Source organism: Clytia hemisphaerica, unplaced genomic scaffold (genome assembly GCF_902728285.1).
Source record: "Clytia hemisphaerica strain Z4C2 unplaced genomic scaffold, Clytia hemisphaerica genome assembly, whole genome shotgun sequence".
Lineage (NCBI taxonomy): Eukaryota > Metazoa > Cnidaria > Hydrozoa > Leptothecata > Clytiidae > Clytia > Clytia hemisphaerica.
This window is the reverse complement of record NW_027104594.1, coordinates 1,745,721-1,755,555: the sequence shown is the minus strand read 5'-3', so window position 1 is coordinate 1,755,555 and position 9,835 is coordinate 1,745,721. Positions and strand designations below refer to the sequence as shown.

The following is a 9,835-nucleotide window of genomic DNA, read 5'->3' as shown; positions in this document are numbered from 1 at the left end:
GCGTTATAAAGGGCGATATATTGTGGCGTAAGGGCGTGATTACCGTGATTACCGAAATTACTGCAATTACCATTATCTGAGGGGTATATTGTATACATTGTCTTATGATTGTGTGGCGCTATAAAGGGCGATATATTGTGGCGTAAGGGCGTGATTACCGTGATTACCGAAATTACTGCAATTACCATTACCTGAGGGGTTTATTGTATACATTGTCTTATTATGGTGTGGCGCTATAAAGGGCGATATATTGTGGCGTAAGGGCGTGATTACCGTGATTACCGAAATTACTGCAATTACCATTACCTGAGGGGTATATTGTATACATTGGTGTGGCGCTATAAAGGGCGATATATTGTGGCGTAAGGGCGTGATTACCGTGATTACCGAAATTACTGCAATTACCATTACCTGAGGGGTATATTGTATACATTGTCTTATTATTGTGTGGCGTTATAAAGGGCGATATATTGTGGCGTAAGGGCGTGATTACCGTGATTACCGAAATTACTGCAATTACCATTACCTGAGGGGTATATTGCAATACTCACTTTGTATTATGTCATCATGGTAGAGGGTGATGTGTAAGTTTAGTATGATAGTATGACACGCATTCATAATAAAGTGAGGTTATGTTTCAAATAGTCATGGAAGTGTAGTATGAAATGTGTAAGTCGTCGCTTGTTACGCTTTGTATAGCACGAAGTAGATAGGGAAAGCCACATGTCATCATTTGTGACAAATGTAACATTACTTGAATACGTGTATTAGTGAAGCATTTTTCGAAGTGTTTTTCAGTCCACCATAGATTGCAGACTTCCCAAATTTTGTCTCAGATGAGAGGTCACTCTTAACAAAAATTACTGTAGGGCTAAGATCATTCCTTTTGAACGCAAATTCAACTCTATGTGTTCGTTTTGCTGCGGTGGCACCTTAATGAAAGTTATGGCTGGTCTAAACTGAGATATGTTCTCATTCTGGCTGAGACTGTTATTTTCTTGCAAAGATGTCCTGTATGTGATGGGACAAGCTGGAGTTTTTACAAGCTCTTATGTGATTTGGTTGGTCGTTAAGTTAATTTCATTACTTTTTCTAAAGAACGTGTCATGTCTATTACTTCAAATGACCAATTAGTGAAGTATCTTATAAAAACTCCAGCTCATCCCTATGCGATTCAAACATCAAGAGATTATCGAAAGCTACTCCAACAATCTTAAACGTTTTGGTATGAAAAACAGTGTCTTCTCTAATATTGAGATAAAGTGAATCGTCAATGATATGTTAATTATTAGCTGTCGTCTGGTGTGACTTGCGTATGAAAAACTTTTTATGATGATAAAGCCTGATTGAGATAACGTAATAAGGCTTATATATAGACTGTTGAAATGAACTATAATTGAGATAATGATACACGCTAATAGCTATTATTACGTGGCTTAAAAAGGTATTATTTCTGGTTGAATAGAAAAAAAACATTTTGAAATGGGGGAGAGTGTCACGGGTAGAGATGCCCTTGGTTGCTAGTGCCCAGTCTCCGGTACCTAAAGAAAAGCACCGTGATAAGTTTAAAGTGTAACATTTTTAATAACTTTACTCATTTTGATCAAAATAACATCGTATGTTGTTTAAAACAACACAATATTGATTCCTACATTATTTCTGTTACTTGACATGGTATTGATTTAATGGATTCAACGTCATGTAAAGGTTTTTGAACCAGATATCAACCAAATCAACTATCTTTTTAATAGGATTTACACAAAGGCTGATAAAATGTGTTTAGAGTAATGCTTTTTTTCCCATTGACTTCCAAGCCCGATGGGCTAGGCACGAGACTCCTGGATATACAAGTGACCGCGTGGTTTTTACACAAACGGTCGATTGAAAGTAAAATATATCGCAAGATTTCGAAAGAATATGCCGTGTGAAAACAAAGAAAGTGCAACATTTAATTCGTCATTCTAAATGCGGCACAAATCTAAAGGCTGCACTTTTCCTTGCTTGAGAACTTGAGAAAGACTGAAGACTCATCTATAGCCCCTTTGGGGCTTTAAACTAAATGGTTTTTACTCTGTTTTACAATTAGTTTTGTGATATGTTAATTGATTTTGACTATTCGTTTTATGAATAAAACAGGCAGAAAACTCTTACTTTTGAATAAAACAATGACAGCGTAGACAAGGGTGCGCAAAATTTGTGACTAACTATCTCTTTACGTTATTAATAGATCATTACTGTGACGATGTTTCCAGCGATTGAAAAAAGCTGGAAAAGCAGGTTCTCGACAATTTCGCACGGAAAATTAATTATGCATGCGCATCATTAAGTGATAATTATGATTCATATGTCTTTAAATACAATTCAAAATTCTAAATCATCCTCGCTATTGCATTCACTCAAAATCATTTTAACATACTTTAGCAAACTTCTCCGAAATTTCCAGATTTTCTCGTACTATATTTAATCATAAGCCCCTGTATACTCCGGTCAACCTTTCTTTACTTTTATGACATTGGAACAATCGAACGAGCGCTTCTTCCTGGACTTCAAACATATGATCAATCAATGGCTCAGACGATCAACCACCAAGGAATACAATAGAATATATACTAAAAGACGATCGATTACCAAAACAAACGCCGGTCATTGGAGATTGACGATCTTATCAACATTCTCCATCGACAACTTATCAAACATGGAATAGGGGATGTGTTTTATCAAGTTGATGAATTTGGTATTCCTTAAACGAAAATTACAAATAGATTGATAACATTTTGAAGCTATGAAGCTCATACCTCGTAAAAATCCTTTATAACAATTATAATTTAAATTTATTATCTCTTACATTTGACGGTCAAACACTTGCAGATGGAATAATTTCGTTAGTAAAAACTTTGTACATGAAGGGGGGAAGACCTTTAACCTCCGAAGGTCGGGGTGACGGACGCCATTGGTTCGGAGATAATGTTTCCTCCAGAATAAACAGCCACTGGGAGTTTTACGCTACACGCTTCGTCACAAAAATTCAGTTGTATTTTATTTGAGTTTATCCAACTTGTAATTTTACTACTGATTTTGTTAAACATTTTTTTTACTGCGAGTGTTGATGCAAGCAAATACCAAACAAAAAGTAGAAACAACTATCGTTTTTTATTGTTTGTTTCATTTCGAAAAGGAGAAATAGTGGAGAATCATAAAATCCTGCTCTCCAATACAAATTTCGCGCCCCTCTTTTTCAATGGCGACCTGGCAGGGGGTGCAGGGTGTTTAGCGCACCACCCAGAAAAATTTGAGAGGGGCGCCAAAAGAGCTTTTCAAGGGGGCGCCAACATTTTGTCGATGTTTAATTGAGCGACTTGGCGCCCTTCGACAAGTTTATAGCGCCTTCTATAAATGCAATGTCAATTTTTTTGGCCTGCGGCACTTCCTTTTATTTTACAGTCTTGCATCCTTTCTCTTGAATGTTTTGAAAACTACTATCAACATTGAATCGCATGCTGTGGTTGATGCTTGCTGTGGTTTTTGTGGCCTTATGATGAATAAATTTCGACTTTTTAGAAGTTCTTTTAAGCTGTTTGACCTTCCTTACACCAAAATTCTTTCCCTGCGGCGCCAACATTAAAAAGAACCCTTATTCCTGCCAACATTCAAAATTTGGGGCCTCTTTTAGCCATTCACCTTTTATGGAGAATAAAGTAAGACCAGCGGCGCAAAAGTTTAAAGATTATCAGGCAATTTTTCTGATAAAGTTTTAGAAAAACAAAATCGCTGTGTCTACAGTACCGGCAGATTATTTTTAACCTGCCGGTTCACTAACGAAACCACTAAGACCAAGCTAAAGTACCGGCAGGTTGAAGAAAAACCCTAGAGTAAAACCTGACTTCAATCATGATCTGCCGTAACTTTAGCTGAGAATTTACATTATAACTAGAATACCGGCAGGCCAAATGTGACGTCAGCATCGATCTGCCGTGACTTTAAATGAATTTGACTAAAGTGCAGGCAGGTTATAACAAGCCACATTGAATCTGCCGTGACTTTCATTATTTTGGCCAGATTGCCGGCAGGTCAAATGTGACGTCAGCATCGATCTGCCGTGACTTTTGAGTGAATTTGACTAGAGTGCAGGCAGGTTATAACAAGCCACATTCGATCTGCCGTGACTTTTACTAATTGTGGCTAGCGTACCGGCAGGATTATAACAAGCCATATTCGATCTGCCGTGACTTTTACTAATTGTGGCTAGCGTACCGGCAGGTCTAGTGTGACGTCAGTATCAATCTGCCGTGACTTCTAACGTGAATTTGACTAAAGTGCCGGTAGGGTTATAACAAGCCACATTGAATCTGCCGTGACTTTTGAGTGAATTTGACTAGAGTGCCGGCAGGTTCTAACAAGCCACATTGAATCTGCCGTGACTTTTGAGTGAATTTGGCTAGAGTGCCGGCAGGTTCTAACAAGCCACATTGAATCTGCCGTGACTTTTGAGTGAATTTGACTAGAGTGCCGGCAGGTTATAACAAGCCACACTGAATCTGCCGTGACTTTAAGTGAATTTGACTAGAGTGCCGGCAGGTTCTAACAAGCCACATTGAATCTGCCGTGACTTTTGAGTGAATTTGATTAGAGTGCCGGCAGGTTATAACAAGCCACATTGAATCTGCCGTGACTTTTGAGTGAATTTGGCTAGAGTGCCGGCAGGTCCTAACAAGCCACATTGAATCTGCCGTGACTTTTGAGTGAATTTGGCTAGAGTGCCGGCAGGTCCTAACAAGCCACATTGAATCTGCCGTGACTTTTGAGTGAATTTGACTAGAGTGCCGGCAGGTTCTAACAAGCCACATTGAATCTGCCGTGACTTTTGAGTGAATTTGGCTAGAGTGCCGGCAGGTTCTAACAAGCCACATTGAATCTGCCGTGACTTTTGAGTGAATTTGATTAGAGTGCCGGCAGGGTTATAACAAGCCACATTGAATCTGCCGTGACTTTTGAGTGAATTTGGCTAGAGTGCCGGCAGGTCCTAACAAGCCACATTGAATCTGCCGTGACTTTTGAGTGAATTTGATTAGAGTGCCGGCAGGGTTCTAACAAGCCACATTGAATCTGCCGTGACTTTTGAGTGAATTTGATTAGAGTGCCGGCAGGCTATAACAAGCCACATCGAATCTGCCGTGACTTTTGAGTGAATTTGGCTAGAGTGCCGGCAGGTTATAACAAGCCACATTGAATCTGTCGTGACTTTCGAGTAAATTTGACTAGAGTGCCGGCAAGGTGATAACTGCCGTGACTTTTACTAATTGTGCTAGATTACTGGTAGGTCAAATATGACGTCAGCATCAATCTGCAGTGACTTTTGAGCGAGTTTGAGTGGAGTACCAACAGGTTATAACAGCCCATTCTAAAGGAATCAGACTCGACTTGCCGCAACTTTTGATAACTATGACGTAAGAGACACAAAAAAATCCCAAAGAAGCCGGGTGAATCATGAATAACCTAGATAAATTGTTTTTAAACTAAAAATTCTAACGGCCGAAAAGAGTGTCCTTATAGTGTCCTTATAATCGATAAATCTGAGTTAGTTAATGCTTATTAGTTTAGTTTATAGGAGTATAATTTCCAACCCCTAGAAATAAGCCACTCCTTGTTTATAAGACACCAGATTTCAAAATTTCTATCAGATGGTTGAAATTCATAAAATTTGACGTGCAATCCAATTCTGGTTATATTTGAGCTTTGAAAAAAATACACAGTAAATAAAGTAAGATGCTTTGATATATATGAAGCACGGCCTATCTACATTTAAAAAAAATTTTAAAACACTGAAAGTTCAAAACCTTACATAGAAAAATACACCGTTAATATAAAATTGTTCCAGGCTAAAATATAAAACATAGTATATAATAAAATCAAGTAAAATCTGTAAATCACTTTAAAAGGCACACATAGAAAATATACTGTCCCGAGCTATAATATATATACACTTTCAAAAATATACAAATCTCTTTAAAAGCACACATATAGAAAATCTTAAATGAGAATTAAATCTCCAGAAAGTACGCAATAAAACTATTCTAAAAAAAAATCGAAAAAGCGTTCCTTAGATCGTCTAATCTTAAAAATAAAATTCTTCACGACCACAAGAGCAACGCCCTCCTATTCGTCAAATTTTTTCATTGCGATTCTTAAATTTTCAGATAATTTTCAATATGTATAACATGCCACAGTTTTGTGGGCTACATCAAGTAGAACTTTATATTTTGTAAGTGGCAAATATTAAAAATTCACTATGGTCAGAGCCCTTAATAACAACACTATAGTAGAGGGTATTTTGTAAAGTCGCTCGATTGTATTGGTCAGAAAAGAAACCCTTAAAAACAGTGTCTTTCAGGCAGAAACAGTTGTCTTGTCCAGTTTTTGCGCTTTTTGAAGCTCGATCTCTCGAGCTAGGTACTAAAATCACCTATACTCGCAATATACCTCTAATATTAATTTTTTGAGAGATTTTCAAAAATATACAACAGGTCTCCGTTTTCTCAAGCTAAAATTTTCATTAATTTTTGACCCTATGATTTTTGCCTGAGACCGTCGTATTTGTCCGAAAATCATACCAAAGTGTCCGAAAAAAAATTGGAATCTAAGCTATTTTGATTCCCCTACCCGTTAGCTTTCAAAAAATGTATAACAAGTTCTTTGACCAAAATAATCGAGCGAATTAAAAAAAAAAATTTCCCCCTACTACTAGCCAAAGATACCATTTTCCTTCAAAAAAGTTGTATAGGTCTGGTCAAGTTTTATAGCCTTCGATATTTTCAAGAAAGATGGATTGACATTTATACAGGAGCGTCTAGGGTGATAATGAACATTTGTCAGAACGAAGGAATTAGAGTTGGTTAAGCTTGCACCAGACTTCTTCCTCTTCTCTTTACGTGCGATGCAAATATCGTGCGGTGGACGAAGTGGTCCACTAGCAATGGATCCGTTGCACCCATGACACACCTTCACCTTCAAGTCTATGCGTTTCCGCAACAAAACTTCCCCTTCCTTTAATGATTGCATCTCCTGTGCGGTCTGAAAGAAGGAATATAATGGTAATTTGATATAAATGTATTTTGAAACCAAGCACACTGAAGTTATTTTAGTACTCATACATCTTTAGAAACCCATCCAACTCCCCTCTGCCATAATCCCCCAAAACCTCTCTACTATAACATTTTGAAACATTTTCCACCCATCCCGCTTATTCCAGACTATAAGGTACTAGAAATTAGGAGATCAAGCACACTTACAACGAGTCTTTCTCTGGCTTTAGCAAGTCTTTCTCTTGTCTTGATAAGACACTTCTTATGATAATACCTTTCAGGAATGCACTTCAAGCATCGAACCTAAGTGGGGGAAAAGCTTACGAATTTTACGTTGATTTGTGTGCAGTACATAAATATTTTGTTCAGGATGGGATCTATAAAAATGACGAAAAACAGAATTTCTTTACCTCTGAAAAATATTTTTATCAGTAGGGTTTCACCTCTTACAGGCCAAGATTTGATTTGTTAGTTATAGGTTTAGAAATTTGGAAAGTATAGAAAAATGAAATTCTGGATACCAAGTTTTCTTGCTTGTCTGCTCTGCATATCCTACATGTCTTGTGACACCATAACCCACCTCCTAAAAAGATAAAGTAATACAGTATTTTTTATAAATAAAAAAGTACTATCATTTTAGATAAATCAAAAAGTATATCCGTAAAATGTATGAAGAAGTTTGACACTTATTCTTACCTGATTTCTCGATGATAGCATGTCCGATTTTTAATCTAAAGTCTGCCACATCTCTCTTCGACAACGCTTTCTTCACAGGCTCCCCAAGGACAACACTTTCTGCAAACTAAAAATAATGGTGTAAATAAAAATGCTCATGGTCTAATGGAAGAAAATTCTCAAAATCGTTTTACCGGGTAATTAAGTTCTTTTTCGATAAGTAAAAAAAAAGGAAAGTTTATTACTGTAGGGTTAAAAATCATTAGAATTTTTCTTTACACAAATTCTGTTCCACTTTTTTTCGGACACGCTGAATGCACTTTTTTATAAGAATGTGGTTACATTTCATCATAAATATTCTTAATTTTTTCTTCGGACATTCTCAACTTTTTAGCCAATTTCATCATGAATATTCTTATAAAGTATATTCTTATCAAAAGCGTGTGAATATATATAACACTCAAAGGGATACTACCGATAGGTAGAAATATTGCAATACTATTTCTTCAAAACTGTAAATTCAACTTTTCGCCTAATTTATTATTCACAATGGTCTTCCATATACAAAAAAAACTTTAAAAAGTTTATAACATACGCTAAGGCAGAATGCACCACAAGATACTGTGTCTTCTTGCATAGCACTGATTTGAGAAGAAATCTTCCAGCTCCCGTCCAAGTCAAGTATTTTGCAAGCAACCCTAAAATTTCAATGAAAAGGTTAAAGCCAGTACAGAATAAAAAATATTGAAAATATGATTACAAATTGATTACTTCACGAGTTATAGTGCGTATTTTGAGCATCTAAAGAGAAAGATATTTACTCAGTAAAAAAAAGGTTACCTCCATTTTTGTAGAATATCCGTTTCAACACCAGCGGAATGTCCCAAACCCAACGAATTGTACAGTTTGACTTCTTTTAAAGCCGGGTAAATCACCTATGTAAATCGTATAAAAAGTTCAAAGAGCGGATTTTGATTTTCGTTTATCATGAATTGTTTTTTTCTGGATATTATAACTTACAAAGAAATTCGCAGAGTCATTTTTCGCTTGTGACTTTTTTTGTTTTGGTTCTTACTGGACCGAACTCAGTAGAGACTACAAGTTTAAAAACGAAGCAATTTAAAAATAACAAATTCGTTCCTCTCGGTAGTACAATTTGGCAGGCTGTAAAGGAGAAATTAAAATTGAGAAAATAGAACATACCAAAAACATCCAATGACTATTGATATTAAATGCACCCACTATCATCTTGGAACTTTGTAAGCTTTTCTGTACAAAGGTTGAAGACAATAAACCATTATTACGCACGTAGAGAAAACATAAAAGGTACAAGGGTGATAAAATCGATCAGACTAAAATATTAATTAATGGCAAAATGGTAATAATGGGTAGTTGGTTTTCAGAAAACAAAAATTAATGGTATCAGTGTGGCATATTTGCCAAAAAGTGAACAATAATGATAATTTTGTTGCTTTCAGTATTTTGAAATAGCTTGAAATATAGAAACCTTTTCTTTCACACCGAATGTGATCGTGCCTTTATTGAAAAGTTTTGTAAGTTTGTGGGACTGAATGTGTTGAATTCCGTCTTCAACTGGCTGAAACAAAAATAAAAGCAAGTTAAAGCATAAACAAATCACAACTGTCCATTTATAAATCTACAATGAGCTAATGAACAACGAAGACAATCGAAAAGGTCAAGAGGAGAAACAATTATCAGTATTTAAATAATACCAAGTTCTTTGTCAATTGGCAAATATATGCATCAATAACTTGGTCATTCAATTGCTTTCCAGATTTTAACGTTTTCAAGTCCCCATCTGTTATGTAAAACCTGTCAATACAACAGATGATGATCCCAACGGCTTCGTCAGTATTCCAAATCTTTTTAAGCACTAAAAACGATACAATAGTTTAGCAAGAAGAGTTTCCAAATTGAGTTTATTTGAAAAAATTCCACCAATAATCACCCTTACCAACTCCCCCCCAAAAAAATTCTACAACAGATATAGTTCAAAAATACTTCAAAACAAAATCATCTTACTTTCATTTGGCGTTGAGTTGGTGAAACAAAAATCAGGG

The 9,835-nt window shown here is 36.2% G+C and overlaps 1 protein-coding gene across 1 annotated transcript; it reads right to left on the bottom strand.

Annotated features, from left to right (window-relative positions):
• Window positions 1–6,646: 6,646 nt before the first annotated feature.
• Window positions 6,647–9,823, bottom strand: LOC136823848 (uncharacterized). Its single transcript, XM_067080009.1, has 10 exons — window positions 9,798–9,823; window positions 9,488–9,648; window positions 9,262–9,351; window positions 8,958–9,023; window positions 8,595–8,689; window positions 8,350–8,452; window positions 7,776–7,881; window positions 7,601–7,662; window positions 7,287–7,382; window positions 6,647–7,068 (listed from the first exon to the last, which is right to left on the bottom strand). Coding segments are annotated over exons 1-10 (1,110 nt in total). The 5' UTR covers window positions 9,799–9,823; the 3' UTR covers window positions 6,647–6,738.
• Window positions 9,824–9,835: the final 12 nt, after the last annotated feature.

What these genes read in the sequence shown, in the direction of transcription:
- LOC136823848 (XM_067080009.1), bottom strand. An exon ending in GTGGTGCATTCTGCCTTAGC is followed by an intron (nt 7,882 to 8,349) that starts GTATGTTATAAA and finishes CATTATTTTTAG; the next exon opens with TTTGCAGAAAGTGTTGTCCT. An exon ending in AAGCCAGAGAAAGACTCGTT is followed by an intron (nt 7,069 to 7,286) that starts GTAAGTGTGCTT and finishes TCCTTCTTTCAG; the next exon opens with ACCGCACAGGAGATGCAATC.